This window comes from Archocentrus centrarchus, chromosome 23 (genome assembly GCF_007364275.1).
Source record: "Archocentrus centrarchus isolate MPI-CPG fArcCen1 chromosome 23, fArcCen1, whole genome shotgun sequence".
NCBI classification, from domain to species: domain Eukaryota; kingdom Metazoa; phylum Chordata; class Actinopteri; order Cichliformes; family Cichlidae; genus Archocentrus; species Archocentrus centrarchus.
The window spans coordinates 14303836-14326044 of NC_044368.1; the positions used below are offsets into that span (position 1 = coordinate 14303836).

General features: G+C 40.4%; 2 protein-coding genes across 2 annotated transcripts in view; one reads left to right on the forward strand and one right to left on the reverse strand.

Annotated features, from left to right (window-relative positions):
* gsap (gamma-secretase activating protein) overlaps nucleotides 1-8246 on the forward strand; it is a 43503-nt gene extending 35257 nt beyond the window's left edge. Inside the window, exons 29-32 of the mRNA XM_030720198.1 lie at nucleotides 3108-3169; nucleotides 4598-4702; nucleotides 6146-6242; nucleotides 6461-8246. Coding sequence (XP_030576058.1) covers nucleotides 3108-3169; nucleotides 4598-4702; nucleotides 6146-6242; nucleotides 6461-6561 — 365 coding nt within the window. The 3' untranslated portion in view covers nucleotides 6562-8246. The remainder of the gene's footprint in view (nucleotides 1-3107; nucleotides 3170-4597; nucleotides 4703-6145; nucleotides 6243-6460) is intronic.
* A 2140-nt stretch (nucleotides 8247-10386) lies between these two features.
* Nucleotides 10387-22209, reverse strand: part of ccdc146 (coiled-coil domain containing 146) — a 51476-nt gene continuing 39653 nt past the window's right edge. Inside the window, 5 exon segments of the mRNA XM_030720244.1 lie at nucleotides 10387-11021; nucleotides 14136-14258; nucleotides 17581-17706; nucleotides 19256-19393; nucleotides 19506-19616. Of these exon segments, the coding sequence (XP_030576104.1) occupies nucleotides 10824-11021; nucleotides 14136-14258; nucleotides 17581-17706; nucleotides 19256-19393; nucleotides 19506-19616 (696 nt within the window). The 3' untranslated portion in view covers nucleotides 10387-10823.

A 22209-nucleotide genomic window follows, 5' to 3' on the forward strand; every position in this document is an offset into this window, starting at 1 on the left:
TAGTGCATCAAACTGCCTTTAGATGTTTGTAAAATTGTGACTTTCACTTCACTTTACTGCAAATGTCACTGCCAGCTAAACTTCACAAACAGAAACAAAATGACTTTTTGGATGTTTCAGTACTTCCAGATCACCCACTTTTGAGAGTGCGGTGATCACCGCACTCTCAAAAGTGGGTGATCTGGTTTGTGTTTTTTCATTTACTCATAAGCTTTCTCACGATTAGTATGGAGTATAGGTTTGGGACAAACTGCGTGGTTTCACTCCTCACAGAGTTGTGTTTAATTAACCTGCTGCAAGCGAACTGAACCTCAATCAAAGGTAGAAAGTTAGAGTAGATAGTCATCTTATCAACTCATATTTGATTGATTTCTTACGCTCTCTAGGAAAACCTGAAATGAGGAATAGTTGGACAAACACACACCTGTAACGTCAGAATGAATTATGTAACCTGAATGTGGTTAGAGACCATTTATGGTTACTGCTGGTGTGGTAATTAGCTCAAGACCACTGAAAATGTTAAAGAGGTCACACTACAGAGCTGTGGGAACTGAGGGAGCATGCTTGCAAGATGCAGCAGTTATTGGACGTCACTGCGCATTATTGTGCTGCTTTACCATTTTGACACATTCAATATTGGTAGTCAACACAGCAGGGATTCAGGAGCATTACATAAAAACATTGTCTTGTGTGTTTTGTATATTTTAGTGTGATTTTTAGTGCATTCAAATACCAAAAATTTTGGACTTGGCACAAAGATCAATAGATCTTACGTGTTCTGTCGTGAACAATGCAAACAACAATCATTGAAGATGAAGCAATTATTTAAAGCAGCGAGACCAAATGTTTTTTTTTTAAACTTGAAAGTGAGAAAGCGCTGTTTCAAAATTTTTCAAAACTATATACATAAGCAGAAAATCTTACTTTAAAGTAGCATAAAACCAAGAATTGTAGTTGGGGCTGATCAGAAAGCTACTGATACCCATCTGACCCGGTTTTAAACCAGTTCATCAGATAAATGCTTAATTGGGGACCGGTACATCCAGCCACCTGAGAGCCTGGGTACGGTACTCTGGTTGTAGTCTGTAGGTGCAACCCAGAGCTTTGCAGTCCCACCTCTACATGCCATTTAAGGGCAATGCGTAAAATAATTGGATCCCGCAGGACTTAAACAGCTCGGCAGGTGGCAGAGAGAAGAATGCTCTTGAAGGTGAAATCAGTTATGATCAACCCTGCACACCCACTCCATGCCCAGGAGGTTATCAGCTGTAGCACCTTCAGTCAAAGACTGATTGCACCAAAGTGCAAGGCTGAGCGCCTCAGGAGGTCCTTCATACCAGCTGCTATAAGACTGTTTAATGCACAATAATAATAATAGCACTTTATCCACATTTGCATATTTGCACATTAGTTATTGGCTGTTTTATTTATTTATATGTTATTACCTTTATTACAAATTCATATTGTTTTGCTGTTTGGGATGTGTGGTGTTATGTCTGCTTTGAAGATGGCGTGGCAATGTAATTTCCTGCAAAGGAAAAGAAGGAAATCTATCTGTCCGTCTGTCCGTCCGTCCGTCCGTCCGTCCATCCTCACAGTATAAAAAGAGATTCTTTGTAGCGAAGTGAGACTGTGATCAGCCACATTTTTAAGGGCTCCAGTTATGGAAATGAATTTCCCATTCATTTTCTCTGTTGAAGCATCAGAAAATCCTTATATAAAGAATTCTAAGCCTTGAACCAAGCCAACCAACTGTGAGGTGAATCATGACCATAAAATGATTTGATTTGGCTCAAAAAATAAAGGAAAATGAAAAGGAGGCAGAGGTACGAGACTGTATACATACTTACTTTTAATGGTCAACGAAACTACTCATCGTATAACCCACTGCAAATCCCCAATTCCACAGTGAACAACTTCCAATCTTATTGAATTTAATCCTTTTCATGATCTTAGTGTTGTACAATAAAAGTTTAGAATATACTATCAATTCAATTCAGTTTTATTTACATAGTGCCAAATCACAACAAACAGTTGTCTCAAGGCGCTTTATATTGTAAGGTAAAGACCCACCAGTCAAAACGACCCCCTATGAGCAAGCACTTGGCGACACTGGGAAGGAAAAAAACACACCTTTAACAGGAGGAAACGTCCAGCAGAACCAGGCTCAGGGAGGGACAGTCGTCTGCCGTGACCTGTTGGGGCTGAGGGGAGGGAGACAACAACATGCTGTGGAAGAGAGTCAGAGATTAATAATAACTAATGATTAAATGCAGAGTGGGGTATAAACAGAATAAAAAGAGCTTAATGAAAGGAAATGCTAGTTTGTAGTTAAGTATAGCCTAGTTATTGATATGGTATAGCGCTTTGCTCCAGGGTGCAATCACTGCTCTCGCAGTTGCTGAAGTTTCACACCCACTAAGCAACCCTGATGTTTGAGGGTTTAAACATTTCCATGGCAACAGCGAACTCCACCGATCACTTACATCACTGTTTCAATTTTTTATGGTGGGCAGAGTAGTTCTTTTCAAAGACATAGCAAATACAACACGTTTTTGTTAAAATGAGACAGAATAGAGCCAGATGAGCTCTATTGTGCTGTCGGCTTTTTTTTTTTTTTTTGCAAGAAAGTCTCTGTGTAGCCTTCATTCTTTGTAGCCAAATCCACACTATTAGTATGACAATAATGTGCAAGAAGTCAAGATACATCTGGTGTAATAAAAGCAATCACTTTAGCAGCTACACTGATGGCCTGAGCCAGAGTGCCTTTAAAAACAACCTTAGTGATCAGGAATCACATTTGAAGCCCAGTCAAAGTAAAATATGCTTCTTTTTTTTTTATTCATTTTGATCAGTCAAAATAAATTTGAAGGAGCATTAAGAAGAATTTTACATGCTGCCTCAACTGATCTCTGAGAATTCTGGGATTTTACCTTTAGAAAACGGAATAAATGTCTCCGCCAAAGGATTTTGAGGAGTTAATTTGCATGCAAGCACAAAAAGAGAGGAAGTGAGGTGTTGTATTATGTCTCCTAGCATGTGGGATTTGTCTTCAGAACAGTAATTAACACCATGTCATCTCTCCGTTCCTTTCTCTGTGCGCTTAGATTTGGACAACAGTGATGCCAATGAGCGGCTGAAATTCAGCATCCTTAAGAGACTACCTGAGGTATGTGTGTCTGTGGGAAGGCTTTTTATCAGGAGTTTTAATTCCTAAAACAATACCATCCAACCAAGTAATACAACATGAAGTTTGCAAACTAGGAAGTTAGAGCAGGACTAATTTCTCAGCCTGGATGGTATAAGGAGTAGAACAATAAAACGATGCACAGGCTATTCTCATCCCTTCTATTAGTGAGGGGGAAGCTGTCATCTTTTCTCGAATGGTTCTCTACCCTAACTTCCCATTCTGGTCCAATTAGGATTTTGAAGTTATTTTAGGTTTCATCTCCCTCAAGCCCCCCTCAAGCCAATCACAAAGCACTTGTGTAACCAGCTGGTATGAGAGTGAATGTGAGCGCAGCGAGGGTTGGGGAGAGGGTTTCCATAGATAGCTGTCTACTGACTCTGCGTCTGTTTATGTCCTAACCCTTGTGTAACTTCCACGTGTTCCTGTGTGGGTACTGTATATTTCTTTTGTAGCTGTGTGTGTGTGTGTGCGTGTGTGTGCGTTATGTCCGCACTGTGATCAGAGGAATGTTGAGCGTTTAGTTTCTCTGCTCTGTTTCCTCCCCGTTAGACTTTTGTTGGTTGGGTTTGGCAGGCAGGAGTGATTTAGCAGATACAGCACACACACACACACACACACACACACACACACACACACACACACACACACACACACACACACACACACACACACCTACTGAGTTAGAAAACAGGAGCTGTAGGAGATTTGTACCTTGACTAAACCCAACACCTCTGATAATTCCCATCCTCTGTGAGCTTGACCCCCCCCCCCCCCCCCACCCAAAGGATTTCCATTAAATGTTTATAAATAACATTTCTGCTGTAAGAGAAACACCAGGGTTCAGACTGCAGAACCAGCTCTTTTGTCAGTTCATGCAGGTATAAATATTTACTGCAGTTAGTGGCGGTTTTGGTGTGCCTAAGGTAAAAAAAGGATAGATCACAGAAATTCATTGCAAGGATTAATTGTGTGATTGAGAGCACAGCCTGTTTGAATTTTCCTCACTTGTGATTGCCATGCCAAAAAACTCTAGTTTTCTTATATTCATAGTTTGAATTATTCTATAAGTGTAGCTAATTCCTATATTAATCTGTTAGATTATAATATTTCATTCAGGCACTTATTTGGTTATTTTGTGAACAAGTGTCTAATGTAATGCTTGTCGACATGCAGAAAGAAGTGTTGAAATTGTGACAAAAACATTAAAAAAATTGCACATTAATGTTTCTCTGGAACCCCTCATTAGCAATTCACTCCTTGATAATGGTTTTGTGTTCCAGTTGGCAAAATAGAAAGAGACAGGTGTTCACAAGCTCCAGGGATATTTTTTATTTTGACAGCGTGAACTACATGCCTAAAATATAAACTTGGTTGTGTGTGTGCATGCGTGCGTGTCTTTGTGTGTAGCCAATGAAGAAGAGGATCTACCATATGTGGGATCATCCTGTCAGCTCTGCTTCAATCTCCAGAGATTATGTCAAGACTCTGCTGGAGAAACACATCAAAAATAAGGTAACACAGACAGGTTCCTCACACATGCCCACTCTGCTACACACCCTTTAATCAAAGTGTTTTTTATTGCAAAGTAGAGAGTTACAATGTTAGCAAGAGAACTCCAACAGTCAGATGATCCAGTATGAGTAAGCACTTGGTGAAGGTAGGGAGGAAGAACAGGAACAGGAAGAGGAAGGGGCCAACAGGGTATAAGGACATTAACACACAATTTGAAATCCATTAGTCTAGTGTGAAAAAGATTAGTGGAAAACATTCAAGGTAGTTGCCAATCTGGAATGCTCAGAGAAACTGCAAAAAAAAAAAAAAGTTAAATGTTAAAGTTCATGACAGTCCAATTAGAAGAAGACTGAACAAGTGTGGCTTTTTTGGAAGGGTTGCCAGGAAAAAGCCTCTTCCCTCTAAAAAAAAAACAACATGACAGCACAGCTTAGGTTTGCAAAGCTGCATCTGAACAAACCACAAGACATCACAAGGCAATGTCCTTTGGACAGATGAGACTAAAGTTGTTTGGATATAATACACAGTGCCAAACACAGCATATCAGCATAAACACCTCACACCAACTGTAGGGTGATGATTTGGGCTTGTTTTTCAGCCACAGGACGTGGGCACCTGGTAGTCAACGAGTTGGCTATGAACTCCTCTGTATACCAAAGCTTGGCCCAAACCTGAGGTTTGTGGAGGAGACAGATCATGCAACAGGACAATGATCCCAAGCACAGCAGCACAACAGAATGGCTGAAAATGAAAAGAATTAAGGTGTTGCAATGGCCCAGTCAAAGTTCAAACCTCAACCAGATTGAAATGCTATGGTTGAGAGCTGTGAATATATGAATGACTGCAATACTCAATGAACTGAAGCAATGCTGTAAAGAAGAGTGGTCCAAAATTCCTCCACAATGATGTAAGAGTTTGATAGTCATACAGAAAATAATTACTTAAGTTACTGCTGCTAAAGATGGCTCTATAAGCTGCTGAACCATGGTGTGTACATAGTCTGTAGTGAGTCAGTCACTACAGACCTCCAAACTTCATGTGGCCTTCAGATTAGCACAAATGCACTTGTGAAAGAATGGTCAGACATTTCCATAAACACTCCTAAACCTTGTGGAATGCTTTCCCAGAGGAGTTGAAGCTGTTATAGCTGCAAAGTGTGGGCCGACATCACATTAAACCCTTTGGATTAATGGGATGGGATGTCACTCAAGTTCATGTGTGTGTGTGAAGGCAGATGAGCAAATACTTTTGGCAATATAACGCACAAGTCTGTTGATGCCTAAAAAGTTCAACTGCAGCCAACTTTATCCGAGAGACGAGCTAAGGAGACTAAGTTTCTGGATTTGCTGCAGATTTGTCTGACTGTTTTCTTCAAAAAAACTAAAACAATAACCAAACAAACAAAAAACTGAAGTTGTGCTTTTGTTTTTGCTTCCTCCATAGGGACTTGCATTCACTGGCAGAGACAAGCCTGGCGTCAGACCTGAGTTTGTGCCTCTTACCTATCTGGCAAAAATACTCTCTGATATAGAGGAGCAAGGTAATATGTGTGTGTGTGTGTGTGTGTGTGTGTGTGTGTGTGTGTGTGTGTGTGTGTGTGTGTGTGTGTGTGTGTGTGTGTGTATGTGTTTAGATACTGCAGACCTTTGGAGGATTAAGACAGAATATGTGTGTGCACGCTTGGTCAAAATACAACTCTGTATCACAAAGTCTGCTGTTATATTTTCCATAAGAAGCTCTCTCTCTAACTTTGAACAGCTCCGAACCCGTTCGAGGAGCAGGAGAACGTGGACGCCAGGTTTGTGGAGGAGACGGCTCTGAAGCAGACGCTAATACAGCTGGGCTTCGAGAAAAAATGATGAACGCGCAAAGGTGGAGAGGGACGCGGGGTGGATGGATTGAGAGAGAAAGAGATGAGGGGGAAAATGTGTTTGAGAGACCAGTCATCATCGAAGGGGCCTCGAGGACAAGTAACGGATGGATGGATGATGGAAGGAGGGAGGGCGAGAGATGAAAAATGAACAGCAGGATTGAAAGGCAGAGGCGTAGACATAAACAAGTTTCCCACTGTGTGATGATAAATTAGGCTGGGATGGAAGGGTGGATGGATGGAGATGCTCAGAATAGGAGGCAGAGTCATCACCCAGTTTTCCCACCTGCTTTTCAGGAAAGAATTGAGATGTGTTGGGATGCGTGAGGAACAGCTGTAGCTTATTTCTTACACAAGCAAAACAAAGTGTTGGCAGCAGCTGAAATTATAATACAATAACCAGCACGGGTAGACTTTCAGTTACTGTTTAATTAAACTTTTTTTTCTTTGCAAATCAATAACTGCAGGCAGTTATTTGCATCACCTCCTCAATTTCTTCCCTTTATTTCATACAATTTATGAACATTGATTTCATATGCTGTGAATGGTAATTATAAATCACTTGTTTAACTTGCTGGGCTTCCCGTAATGATGCTGCACCCCATCGACTTGATTATATGCTGACAAAAGCTTTGCAGACACAGTGGCTTGGTATGGTCAGTCAGGTTGTTGAGCATTATATCTGGTTTTAAAGTGGACCTATTATGCTTTTCCTTATTGTCTATCAAGTAGACCCCTCTTTGTAACAGCCCCTGGCCCTGCACCTGGCATTCTCGCTTTCTTCCCTGTGAAGATCCCAAGAGCTTTTCAGTGCTCCTGGACCAGGATCATCTATTTAACTGTTCTCAGACGCACCCATCAAGGTAGTCCATGAATGTGGGTTTTCTGGTTTCAGGATTCATTGTTATTACACTGTAATTATGGTTTTGTCAGGCGAGTATATTTTTCTGGTGGTTGTTGTGGACCCGGTGATTTATTAAGATAGCAAGTGAGATTTGTGGCTATTTTTGTGGCTATTTGCTAGCTGCCAAGCTGAGTGCCACTGTCCCACCCTTGACCAGTTGCTTGTGGATTGACCATTGGGGAAAGACCCCCAGCGCCCATTAAAATCAAAGATACTGCTTCCAAATAGCTGCCCAGACGTGTGTCAAGATGCCTGCAACTCGCAAGCTTTGTTTCTAGAAGGACTTTGGCCCCACCCACCTGCTGTCCAAATCTTTTGTTTATAAGGAGCAGCCAATCAGAAGAAGGCTGCCTGAAAGAAATGGTAGAGCTAGTGAACTGAGGTGCTCCACCAAGGCCTATGACACCAGATGACACCATAACTACATATGTTCACCATTTGTAACACTGTTACCAAATCTAAATAAGAAGAGTATTCTCACCCCACAAACTTTGTCATGCACTTAGACCAGAAAGGACAGGCTTCAGAAGAAGCCAGTAGGTGCCTGCGCACACAAACTCAGATGTCTGCTTTGAATAACGCACTCTCAGTCATGATGGAGCTCTTACAGTAAATGTTCCTAATCCTTTTCAGACTGAATGTTGGCACCCTGCGCACCATCCGGTACTAAATTCCACAGATTATTTACATGTTGTGCTTTGATTGCAAATCAGTGTTCTGGAAGAAGGGAATTCTCAATCACTCATGTTTACACCAAAATGTAAATAAATATGTTTTTTAAAGTTAATTGTATTTTTCTCTTGTTTTGCCTTCCCTCTACACCATGTTTAAAGAACATGGTGTAGAGGGAAGCTTTGAGGTAGGCCCTTGGTGCACTGTTTCCCACTGAAATTCCTAAGAAGCCAGGATAAACTTAACACTTTGGGAGCATGGATAGAAAGTAGAAAAAGATCTCTGCTTCCAGTCAAATAATTTGCATCATAAAAAAGTTCTGTGGAAGTGAGGTCTGATTCTTGAGAATATCTGAGTGTTCTGGACAGGCTCAGCAGACCTCCAGTGAAGTCAGGAAATAATCTCAGCGTCAGTCATCACACACGCTGACTCACATTTAATTAGGAACACACCCATCAAGCCCCCCCCCCCCCCTTCTTTTTTGTTATATAACCCACAATATTATTTAGCAGGCTTCAGCTTCATCACTTTTGCTGCTTCACCTTCAGTCCTGTCTCCTGTGGGTATTTCCTCTTTTAAATGTGATCACTCCTCACCTGATTGCCTCCATCGCAGTCTGTTATGCAGTCAGTGTTATGTAGGCAGCTAACAGTTTGGGGCTAAGTTAATCTGACAGCTCTCAGCATCAGCCTGCAATGGATGATCACACACACATCACATCAGCAGGTCACCCCTTCGGAAGTTGACTCACGCAGCGTGAAGCGCAAAGCTGGTTTAACACTGTGTACACCGGTCGGTCCCAATCAAACAAGTTCAAGTTCATTAAAACCACCTGCTAATTATTTCAGCTGTTTAGCATTTGTTTTACCTTCTGTAATGAGAGTAGGGAGCAGGTGGAGATGATCCTGGACAGGTGGAGGTATATTCTGAAGAGAAGAGGAATGAAAAGTAGTGGTAGAGGGTAGGTGAGTTTAAATACCTGGGGTTAACCATCCAAAACAATGGACAGAGCACAAGAGAGGTGAAGAAGAGAGTGCAGGTGGAGACAGCAGCAAGAGTGAAACGGAAGGTTTATAAGATGGTAGTGAGACCTGCTATGATGTATGGTTTGGGGACATTAGCACTAACAAAAAGACAGGAGGCTGAGCTGGAGGTGGCAAAAGATGATCAGATTTTTATTGGGAGCGACCAGAATGGACAGGTTTAGAAATAAATAGATCAGAGGACATGCTCAGCAGGTAGGCTGTGGCAGTCAAACAATGCTCAGTTGGTGTAAAGGTTCTCAAAATTGTCCCAAGTTAATATTGCCCACAAAATTACACCACCACCAACAGCCTGAACTGCTGCTACAAGGCAGGATGGATCCATGGTTTCATGTTTTTAATACCAAATTACCTACCATCTGAATGTTGCAGCAGAAATCCAGACTCATTAGACCAGGCAAAATTTTTCTTTTACTGTCCACTTTTTCCAATTTTGGTGAGCCTGTGTGAACTGTAGCATCAGTTTCCTGTTCTTAGTTGACAGGAGTGGCACCCAGTGTGGTCTTCTGCTGCTGTGCTCTTCTGCATACCTTGGTTGTAAGAAGTGTTTATTTGAGTTACTGTTGCCTTCCTATCAGCCTGAAACAGTCTGGCCATTCTCCTCTGACCTCCGGCATCAACGAAGCATTTTCCCCCAGAAAACTGCAGCTCACTGGCTATTTTCTCTTTTTCTTTTTTGTACAATTCTCTGTAAACCCTAGACATGGTTGTGTGGGAAAATCCCAGTAGATCAGAACTTTCTGAAATCCTTAAAACAGCCCATCTGGCACCAACAACTAATTTAGACTCTTATTATTTAGATTCTTTCACCAGACTTTTATGCTTACAAGCTGCAAAACAAGCTGACACCAAAACTGCTTTAACCCCAAGCTAAGATCAGTAGATAGAAGGTCTTCCAGTAAGTTTTTAGCTTCAAAGGCAGTTGGCTTTGTTTTTGGTCACTAGTCACCAACTCTGAACTCTCCACCCAATTTAGATCTCTGCTTTTATCCCTTTTTTCCTTTGACTTTCCTCTGCTGCTTTCCCCCTTCATTTAAATTCTCCTCTCTCTTTGTCATTCTCTATGCTCTTTCAGTGCTCGAGCTTCCTCTCCGTATTTACATTTATCATTTCAGGCATTAAAGGAGACACTCGTAGCCTTGCATAGAGCTTAAACCCATTGCAATTTATTCGGAGATTACAAGCATGAGGGATGAAACAACAAGAGTGACAAATGCGCCGAAATATTCCAGTGGCCCTGAGAAATGAATTTATCTTTTAGAGAAAGGTGGTAAAAGTATGATGATGCGTTCGCGAGGTGCAGAAAAGAATACAGCAATACATTACTGAGTCTCCTTGTCCTTCCTTCCACTCTCCTACAGTTTTCAGTTTAACTGCAAACTGACTGTAAACAAGCTAGTGCCAGTAAAGGAACCAAAATTAGAACCAGATGCATTCCACAAGTACAAGCTCACAGCAGTGAGGACACAAACATACACAAGCAGCTGAGAGGAGGAAGAAGGAAGTATGGGAATACATGAGATAAATCACTGAAACATCTTTTTTTTTTTTTTTTAAAGCTTGAAGTACATCAATAAAAAAAAGAACATCCTAATGTCATCAACATGTGATCTTTGTCCAAAGACATGTTTTCTATATTTCTAAGGGTTTGAGTGTGGGTTTGCGAAAGTGTCTCATGTTGGCCCCTGGTTGGGAAGGTTTGAAGGGGGCCTGGGCTCCGTAGGGTTTGGGCAGAGGCAGCGGAGCGTTCAGCGGGATGTATGCGTTGGGACGTGCTTCGGCTGTGGTGTACTCTCCATTAGGTAACTGCCTCCACTCCTCTTCAGCAAGCTGCACGCACACAGACACACACACACACAAGCAAGAATGTACCAGAAGCTGTTTTAATAATTGATGTGAGATTGCTTGACCTTGGAGTAAATACTTCAATTTCAAATGATCCTGAAGTTTAATCAAGTCAATGGAATAATCAGTTCAGTTTTTTTTTTTTTAAATATCTCAGCATGAATGCAAGAGCAAAGATGAAAAGTTGAGTGGATGAGCTCAGGATAACAAAGCTGATTAAAGTTTGATTTATTTTTTTTTTTTTTCATATTACCTTCAGTGATTGAGAGCACACATGATGTTCTGCAGGGTTTAATGTGCAGAATTTTGTATTCTGGACTAAAATGATCTAAATCCACAGGAGTTGAAAAAAGCAGTTGCAGTTATAGTTTTAACATTTTTCTCATCATTATTATTATTATTTAAATGCTGATTTCCCAAGAAGATAAGATGAATTTTCACAAGATTGAGGGACAATTATGGCGAATTCAGTGGCCAAGAAAAACTGGTCCACACTTCCGGTTATTCATTAGGTTGACAGTCCCAGCTGGAATTTTGTTTAACTGAAAGAAACACAGCAAGTCCTGCCTATGTTAGACCTTGGACTGAAGTCCTGTCTGGTGTTTTGGTCATCTTCATCTTAAAACAGATACTATAGTTGTTATGAGGCCATCCGTGCACGCTAACATGCAGTGTGTGAACCATACTGTAGCTTTAAGGGAGTTCATGTTGATATACAAGTTACAACTTCATTTTTCCCTATTAGTTTGTCTTATTAATAACAATAAATATAAGAAAAGGAAAAAATAAGTAGCTGCTGCTGCTTGTTGTGCATCTTGGAGCACTGAAGTGTAGAGAGCAGTGAGGAGTTTAGACAAAAGCAGAGAGACCAATTTACCTTCCTGTAAAAATATGCCACCATTATTACTCTGACTGCTAAAGCAGTTCATGCATTTCTTGTTCTTTCTTTATTTTTTTAGATAAATTAGCCATGGCTGCTCTGGACTTCCATCTCACTAACAGCAAAAAGGAAAAAAGTCGCAGGTTTTCTTGCTGTGCAAAAGTCTTGAGCCGCCTGTCATTTCTTCATATTTTGCTTCCAAGGAGCCATAATTTATCTATTTATTTTTTTGTAACTTTTCTTGAGTAATAGTTCTCCAGGCCTTCTGAAGGTCTTTCAAAGTTATGACAAAAACTTCAAATTGCCAATATGTACAGAGGAGGTGAAGAGAGAGATACAACAGTGAGTGTCTACAACCATCTGTAAAGCCCAGCGGAGGCTCTGTCATGGTTTGGGGCTGCATTTCAGCCGCTGGTGTTGGGGAGCTTCCCAAAATTGATGAAATGATGAATGCAGAAGTCCCATCTGAAAAGAATCTGATTCACAACAGCTTCATTTTTTTAGCATGGCAGCAATCCCAAACACACTTCCAATGCAGTGAAAGCATACCTGGATAGAAAAATGAAACAGTATCAGTCATGGATTGGCCTCCCCAGAGCTCAGACCTCAACATTACTGAAGCAGTGTGGGATCATGTTGACAGAGAATGGAACAAAAGGCAGCCAACATCCAAAGAAGAGCTATGAATGTCCTTTAAGAAGCCTGGAGAACTATTCCTGAAGACGACTTAAAGACAGGACAAGAAAGCTGCCTAAGAGAGTTCAGGCTATGCTGGAGAATGAAGCTGGTCATTACTGACTTTCAAGTGTGTTAAGGGCTCGACTCACAGGAAGCGACGTCGCTTGCTCTCCATTCATTTCCTATGGACCTTGTGTGATGAGACGGCAATCGCGTCGCACAAGTTCCATAGGAAATGAATGGAGAGGGAACGACGTCGCTCCCCGTGTATCGAGCCCCTTAGACTTGCACTGTGTTTCCATTTTTGTTTGCACATGTTTCAATAAATTGCTCCACCCATTTCCCATTTTCCTAGCAAAATATAAAGAAGTGAGGGGTGGCTCGAGACTTTTGCACAGTACTGAACTTCTATGGGTAAATGTAGAATACAGAGAGACAACAAATTGTGCAAATGCTTGTGCATATTTTTGGAGCCCTTTCCTTTAAAGCTGCTTACAGTTTGAATATCAGGAGCTTTTAGGGATCTGCTGCTTTGCTGAAGGACACTCGACACGTTTTTTTTTTCTTTTTGATGGGGGGGAGGATTTAGAGCGCATGCTGTGACTGTTTATCGCCAGACAGCTACTCACTGATTTCTTGTTACTGTGACCTTACTAGATAAACAGAAAAAACGAAAAAAAAAAAGTCATTTTTAATGTGAGTCGCTGTGCAGGTTAAACAACAAGATTTAATGTGTTTTTAGTGAGTCTCAGATAACTCCCTAGGATATTTTGCAAAGAGACAGAGCCAGACTGGTTCCCTCTGCTTTTAATATTCATGCTAGGCTAAAGCTAACTGCCACCTACTTAAGTTAATGACACATGACCTTAAAGTTTTTTGCAAACTGTGTCAAAAACTACCATCAGGATGAAGTCAGTAAAATTGTTGTTGTTGTTTTTTTTAAATCTGTGAATGGCAGCAGCTGACAAAATTGGTTTGATCCCACTGGGGGTGATGGATCAATTTGTAACCATGCTGAGCTCCTGCTGAGAAAAAAAAAAAAAATCAAGTTCAAATGAACAGACGTCCTCACGACACTCCAGTCCTCCCTTTGACTTTCACCACACCACAGCATGCAAATTAACTGTGCCTAAATCTCACGGACACTTCAAAGAGATGGCGATTTTCTCATGCATACAGTTTATCCGCTGGCATGTGATCTGAGGAGGGCACACAAAGCAAGATATAATGGCTCTGACTGCGAAAAACATATCGGCAGCCACCAAAAAAATAAACAGGAAGAAGTCTCTGCAGACATTTTAAGATGTTTAAAATACACCGCTAACGAACTCGCAACTCTAGTTCGTGTCTACGTGTGGATAGTTCTCGCTCATGTTTTCACTCGCAGCCTTTTTTGCTCTGTAGAGTCTTAATTGACTCCTGCCCCTGCAATGTGTCTCTTCTGCACTCTTCTCTTCACCACTCTATCTTCTTTTCTTGTCCTCCAGTGCTCTAATCAATTTCTGACCAGTGAGCTTTGTGAGTCTTGTGTGTTTCTTTACCCTCTCTTTCTCCTCTTTGTCCCTCTGTCTTCTCTTCTTGTCCCGGAGCATCCTCCTCCACTCCTCCTCTATATCAGGGTATGGTGACAGGCCCTGTTCCAGCCGCCGCTGGCACTTGTCCATCTGGAAACACAAGACCAATGCAAGAAACATTCACTTTGTATTCCTTTCACTTCGTCCACTCTGCACTCTCCTGGCCTGATTCAATTTTAGCTGCACCCAAAAACAGATGGTTGTATTAGTGTCAGAATCCAGGCAAAATTAAGCCTTGGCATTTTCTGCTTCTAGCTGTGTCTGCGGTGCACTGCAGGCAGACAACTGCTGGGATTCTTCAGGTTATTAACACAAATCTCCTGAAATATATAGAAGGCACCAGGGAAATCCAGTCATTCTTTTTTAACCTGTTAAAGGTTTTCAGTGAGAAACAAAATGCCGAGACCCGTTTCTGAATTTCAGCATTTCTTGCTTGAATAAAGCCACAGTGCCTGGTTATTTTCATACTTAAACTCAATAATTATGAGTGGATAGAGTGGTTGATGAGTGATTGCTGAGTCACTAATTCATGTATGAAAAGCGTGAGGAAGTGCCTTAAACCTACATTCTTCCTAATTACCAACAGGGGGCGACTCTTGTAGTTGCCAAAACAATAAAAATACAGTTGTATAGATGTTTATAAGAAAATGATTCTATTTTGAACATGATCTATGATCTCAGTAAACTGCTTCTTCTTTCAGCTGCTAGTGGTCACCACAGCGGGTCATCTCACCCTATCCCTAGCATCCTTCACTGTCACACCAACCCTCTGCATGTCCTCCTTCACTACAACCACAAAACCCCTCTGCAGTCTTTTCCTCTTGCTTGGCAGCTCATTAGTTACTACACTCTTTAGTTACGACGCTTCTGCACATCACCTGTGTTCTTGAAAATCGGCACAGTACACCTCCTCAGACATCCTCACTCTCCAGGATTGTGTTAAACAATCTGATCACTGCCCTCTCTGCCAGGCCTCTCCACACCTCCACAGGTTGTTTATCTTCATCCTTTTCATAGCTGCCCTCACTTCCTCCATACTAAGCTGCACTTCCTGATTCACTAACTTTCCTCCATCCATCCTCCTCATTCTCTCATTTTCTTTATTCATGAGCACCTCAAAGTACTCCCGTCTCCTCAGCACACTCTCTTCACTGATTAGCAAGGCCTCAATAAACACTTTCTTGAATAATTTATGGTCTGTTGCAAATTTCAATTCTTATTATATACGACATGTTGCTCATTTTGTAAATTGCTGTACCGTTTAGACTGAAATAGATATATATGATTAGTGACTTCACAAGTTGCCACAAATTTAACATGTGCAGAATTTTTTTTAAAAATTCAAAATGGCCAGTGAATAACGTCCCGATGGCTATCTCAATCAAAATTATATACAGTCTGTGATCAAATCTTTACTTGCTCATAGTTTTGGTTGTACTTTTATTAAACACACTCTAAACTCCCACAACAATCTTGTTTCAGCATAGCAGACAGCTGACAAACAAGATAAGCTGGTGAACATGTTATTTATGACCAATGGCAGTAGTTCATAGGAAAAAATGTTACAGACCTTCATACAGGTTTCTAAACAGATAATCCAGCTTGACTATTCAGAACCCCTATAAGCACATGACTTACTCTTAATGCAGGTTGAAATGTAACAAGCCTTTCTTTTTATTCTCATCTGTGTTTACAAAACTCTAAATTTGTGGCTCAAATATAAACAATTACATTTTATTTGGTTGATATAGTTACGGAAGGTACTAAGATGCTAGCTGCTAGTAGTTAGCTTGTGAGATATATATATATATATATATATATATATATATATATATATATATACTGTATATATACTCAATGTGTACAGTATATACTCAATGTGTTCCTTTGTTGTGATAATTCTTAATTTGATCTTTCTTTAATACTAGCTTTGATATTAGAATTCTTAGAAGCTTAAAATTCTCAATGTTTTGGCAGAATTCTTCCTTTGTTGTAACAATTCTTAGAATTCTTAGAAGCTTAGAATTCTCAATGTTTTGGCAGAATTCTTCCTTTGTTGTAACAATTCTTAGAATTCTTAGAAGCCTAGAATTCTCAATGTTTTGGCAGAATTCTTCCTTTGTTGTAACAATTCTTAGAATTCTTAGAAGCCTAGAATTCTCAATGTTTTGGCAGAATTCTTCCTTTGTTGTAACAATTCTTAGAATTCTTAGAAGCCTAGAATTCTCAATGTTTTGGCAGAATTCTTCTTTGTTGTAACAATTCTTAAGAATTCTTAGAAGCTTAGAATTCTCAATGTTTTGGCAGAATTCTTCCTATGTTGTAAAAATTATTAGAATTCTTAGAATCTTAGAATTCTCAATGTTTTGGCAGAATTCTTCCTCTGTTGTAACAATTCTTAGAATTCTTAGAAGCTTAGAATTCTCAATGTTTTGGCAGAATTCTTCCTTTGTTGTAACAATTCTTAGAATTCTTAGAAGCCTAGAATTCTCAATGTTTTGGTAGAATTCTTCCTTTGTTGTAACAATTCTTAGAATTCTTAGAAGCTTAGAATTCTCAATGTTTTGGCAGAATTCTTCCTCTGTTGTAACAATTCTTAGAATTCTTAGAAGCCTAGAATTCTCAATGTTTTGGTAGAATTCTTCCTTTGTTGTCACAATTCTTAGAATTCTTAGAAGCTTAGAATTCTCAATGTTTTGGCAGAATTCTTCCTTTGTTGTAACAATTCTTAGAATTCTTAGAAGCTTAGAATTCTCAATGTTTTGGCAGAATTCTTCCTTTGTTGTAACAATTCTTATAATTCTTAGAAGCTTAGAATTCTCAATGTGTTGGTAGAATTCTTCCTTTGTTGTAATAATTCTTAGAAGCACACACACACACACACACTATATATATATATATATATATATATATATATATATATATATAGAGAGAGAGAGAGAGAGAGAGAGAGAGAGAGATCCTCGTTACTCAGTGAGCATATCATATATAATAACGACCATAATTTACTAAATGACCTTTGTGTTTAATTCAGTATGACCTGAAACTAGCCACTGAGCAACATGAAATCAGCAGGAAATTGTTTACTGGGGTCACAGAACAAGAAGCTGATGTCCGTTTTCCCATAGACTACTATACAGCCATTAAGTCTTTTTCTTAAGTGCAAGAGTCGCCTCCTGCAGGTGAGTAAAAAGATACAGGTTTAAAGTTCTTTTACTGTATAAATAATCAAAATTTTAAAAAGTTTGAGGTGAAGGTTGGGACAAGATGTACTGTTTACTCTTCTTCAATCTCGATCAGTAACTAGAAATAAAAATAATGGGAAAAACAGTAGGAGACTGAGGAGATGTGCATCTGAGAACTGTGCTGTGGGTACATGGTATGTGTGTGGAGTGACTGGGTCCCCCCTGACCTGAAGCTCTTTCTCCTTGATCTGTTGTTGTAGATATAAAGCAGCAGCTTGCTTCATGGAAAGTTCTGCAGAAACAGCCATCATACGGTGGTTGGTGTTGATTATGTTTGTTCGGAGCTCATTCAGCTGGAAGCAGACAACACATACGCACATGCACAGATTAGATCCTTCTCAATAAATAACCAGTATGAAGCTAATCAGTGAGTATGCAGTATTTGATATCATCTGGTGCAGCTCCAGTGTACTTTGTTATATCTCTGGGATTATGTTTTCAGGCCATTTATCCCATCCTCAGAGGTCCAAGTGAACCTTTTGGTACTAAAGTTACCTTGGACTAAGGGAAGAACTGATATGCAGTGGCGATCAGAGGTCAAACAACAGGGTCACTGAGACCTCATGGTATTCCTTTCTCATGACCGTCTTCTTAAATCTTCAGGCCCAGTTTCCCATACAGGGATTGTGTCTGATCCTGGACTAAATACTTTTTCCTATTTTGGTCTTCATTGACTTTTCCCTTTTAGTCTAGGACCATGCTTAATCCATGACTGGGGAACCGGCTGTCAATAAGACTGCTGATGTTTCCATAGTAAAGGAACTTTACCAGATAGGGGTGCTAACCCTGTGCTCAACCCCAAACCTGAAGCACCAGGGGTCTCAACCCTTCACCCTTTCCTGGCACAGCTCTACAGATTACTAAGGGATGCGAACTCCCTGACTATAACAAGGTAGTAACCCAACATGGAGACAGAACCTAGTAGTCCCAAGTGGCCTCCCATCCAAATACTAACCAGGTCCAACCCTGCTTAGCTTCTGAGACCACAGGAGATCTGGAACATACCACCCTGAGATGGTCATGAGCTGAAAATGTCTTCAGATTTGCCACAAACATTCCTTTACACTAAAGGATTAACTGATTACATTCTGGAAGTCAAAGATCAACAGCCGATGTTACTGTAACCTCACACCTGTAACATTCCAGTACACCTGGAGTGAATTTCATTACATCTGCCTGATAGAATAACAAATGATGACGAGATGGCCTTTTGGGATAACTACTATGTGACACCATGGCATTCTGCAAAACCACTCAGGACCAATGAACTTATTTCATATTTGGATGAATACTGAATGAGTGACACTAATCTCCGAGCTCCATCTAATAAATTCCTTTAAAGTCTTCCTATTTTCACATGATTCTGACAGGCATGAATGTAAACTGCAACTTGAGTAGTTGCCTCCCTACTGTGTGAGCACCTTTGAGCTCCAATTTTCTTTCATTTCAAATTAAAGTCCTTTCAGAGCTACTGGTACTTGCTTCCACAAATTATTACGGGTTATGAAGCTTGTTCCACCAGCTTTTGATGATGATATTTATAGCTGAAGAGGAAAAGAAGAGCAAGTGTGAGCGCAAACTGTAATGCTCAGTGAACTCCCAAATGCTCACTCTGCACGCTCCTCACATGGGCTGCACATGCTCCTCAAACAACGTATCAGTGTGTTCATGAGAGAGACATAAAGAGAGATAAAAGACTACGCTGCAGATAACAGGTGAATAATATGTTTCTCTGTGTCTGAGACTACATTCTATTGTGTGGGAGTGTGTGTTTGTCTCTGTATTACCCTATCTGTTTCTATATAAGCAGAGCTTCTTCTCTATGTATATACAAGAGTGTACCTTCTTTGCCAGTGAGAGTCTCTCCTCTTGGCAGTTCTCAGCTTGCTCGCTGAGTGGCTTTGAGAGCCGGGTCACCTGGTCCACCAGGAGTTCTTTTTCCAGCAACTGCCTCTCGCGCTCGGCTAGATTCACCTCGAGCTACAGTGCACACACAGAGTGGAGACACAGCAGTTGTGGTCTTGAAACACAGCTTTTGTATTCCCTTTGAAAACATTTGCAATAGAGTACTATTTTAAAAAGTGTGGCGTACCTGCTCAATTTTCTTGACCAGTTCTGCAGTTGATGGGTCTTTGCCCTTTAGCTCTTTGTAATCCACTTTTCGCTCCACACCTTCAAGTGTCTTGTCCCTGGCTTCTGACAGCTGAGAGATGAAAATGAGAGCATTAGAGACCAAAACAGACAACAAATTGACTGTGCCCAAGGCAATAAGCTATTGTCACTGACATCTAGTTATTTCCAAAGCTAAATAACCATAAAATACAAAGTAAGAATCTAGAATTTGTTTGCTGCTGTGTGTGTTTGAGTGCTCTGTCCTTTGAGGATGGAAGGTACTCATTGCACTGGGGATTTAAGGCCTTTCTTTGCTAAATGTAGTGCTTACATGGAAGCTACTTCCTGCTACATGACAGTTCAGTGGCAAACTGTGATAAGAGAAACCACAATTTAAAAAGCTGCAGGATCCCTCCAAGGGCCTATTTTTTTTGTATTTTCTGACATCCCCTAAGACAGCAGAAATAGAAGAGGAGGCAAGAATACACACAAAAGAAAAAAAAAACACAAAGAAGATGAGTCAAAAGGCTCAAGAGCAGACATGATGACAATGCGTTAAAGTTAAGTGAAGGGGCAGGGCAGGCATGTTCGATCAATGCCTTTAGCTAATGCTCATTCTGAAACAGCTGTAATTAGTGAATAAGGAACAGAGCTAGAGGTTTGCCAGAGTAAAAAAAAAGAGTGCATATGACCTGTTTAGATGAATGACAAGAAATTAACACAAACAGCCTCAATTAAAGTTTCTGACCCATCTTAGCATAATAAATGGGTGCCTTCCTTGCTTGTTTGGTGTAGCCCACATGGACAGACACTGCCACTGGTGTAACACAATTCCAGTAACGTACAGGACTGCAAACGCACCATGAAATACAGCAATGTGTCAGCAAAGGCTGGAAGGGAGAAGACCAAATGGATTAAGGCTGGCAAAAATTTTAAATCCCAGTGGCGATTCCAAACTTTTGGAAAATACCTAATAAATCTGACTTTTGATAACAAAGACAAATAGGAAGTCAGGTGCCCTCCTAACCTGAGCAGGGGTTAGGATGGAAATGAGCAATTAAGGAAGCTCCAGTATCTTAACAGGGATGTTAATACAAATGCCCAATGGCCCCATTACAGAAAAATAAAGGTAGGCTATATATAAAAATATATGAAACTGAGATGATCAAGGAGCCATGACAGGCACAATAAAATGGATGTAAGCAGAAAATAAAAAGGAGGAGAAAAAAAAGACAGTGATCAGATGGCAGAAGAGAGAAAAAGAAAAAACGAGAAATATTAATAGATGCCTGGGGACACTGAGGGAAATGTAAGTGAAGAAGAAGTGATTGATTATACAGCAGAAAGTAAAGAGAGAAGAGCTGAAGAGGAAAAAAAGAGGATGTGGACTAAAGTACAGAGGCGGTCTGACCTGACACGACCTGCCTTATGAAACAACAGCTTCACTCCATTCAACCATACTGAGTATAGAGGTGTGTGTGTGTGTGTGCATATATGCACCAGTGTAGATTTACGTGCCTGCATCTAATGTGAGCGAAGAAAGACAGTGTGGAACAAAGTGATGATTCCCATTTTCCCTTCCTTCATAGATGGGATTAATGAAGCCTCTCTCCTAAAGTCAGACAGCGAGTCTGATTAAAACAGACATGGGTGATCAGCCTATTAAAAGCCTGCTGTCATATGACTCAGGTTTTAACTTAGTATAAAGGCTGTCATGTGATAAGCCAAGGTGTGAGCTAGGTTAAAGTTATTGTGCAGGCAGAGATAAGAGTGGAGGAAATGTACTTGGAGAGAGAGATAAAAGACTGACAGACAGAGGAAGATAAAGTCAGGAGGAGCAAAAGAAAGGCAGCATGAAGGCCAGAGTCAGAAAAGGAGCGAGAGATAGGATGTGAAAGGAGACAAGAAAGACAGAATTAAAAAGACAAGAGATGCTCAGAAACAGGAACTGGGGCTGACCAAGAGGGACCTGGGATATCTGCACTTTCCACAAAGAATATGACTTTGATAACAAAAGCCTGTTCGTGATATGAGGAGCTGAATGAATGATTACATCATTTGAAAGCCAAAATTAAGCAACAGATCTGATTCTGTTCCCTGTCCAACATGCAAATGAAGGTTACCAAATTGTCTAGTGACAATACAAGTTGAAGTAAAACTTTTTTTTGGTTTGTTTTAATAAGTCTGACCTGCCAAACCTCAAAGAAACCTCAAAATAAAGTGCTTAAGTGCAGCATATCCCACTTTACTTGTCTGCATTGCCCTGGCGCAGTATTCACTGCCAAACAGCATTTTAGAGGTATTATTACACTTAATTTATTCGTCTACTTTAAGCAATGGCGACTGACCACAGCAGAGCATGTTGGAATTGGAGCTAATAAATGCTGAATGACTTTTACTTCAATTGATTTAATTAATTACTCCACCGCAAAAAAAAGAGAGAATGCATTTGTAGAGCTGGAAGCGGCAGATGGCTACATTGGCAGGAAACTGGCTACCGCGTCAAGCTCGATTTTTACTTGTGTTGAATCCACAATGAGCCTACGCTCTAGCACAGAACACTAGTTTGGTAGTGGGGGTTTTATGCACTTGTGTTGAGTTTCTTCTCAATGCTGAGCTGATCATGTTAGAGTTGGAGCTAATAAATAATTAACAACAGTTACTTTATTGGAAAAAAAATAGAC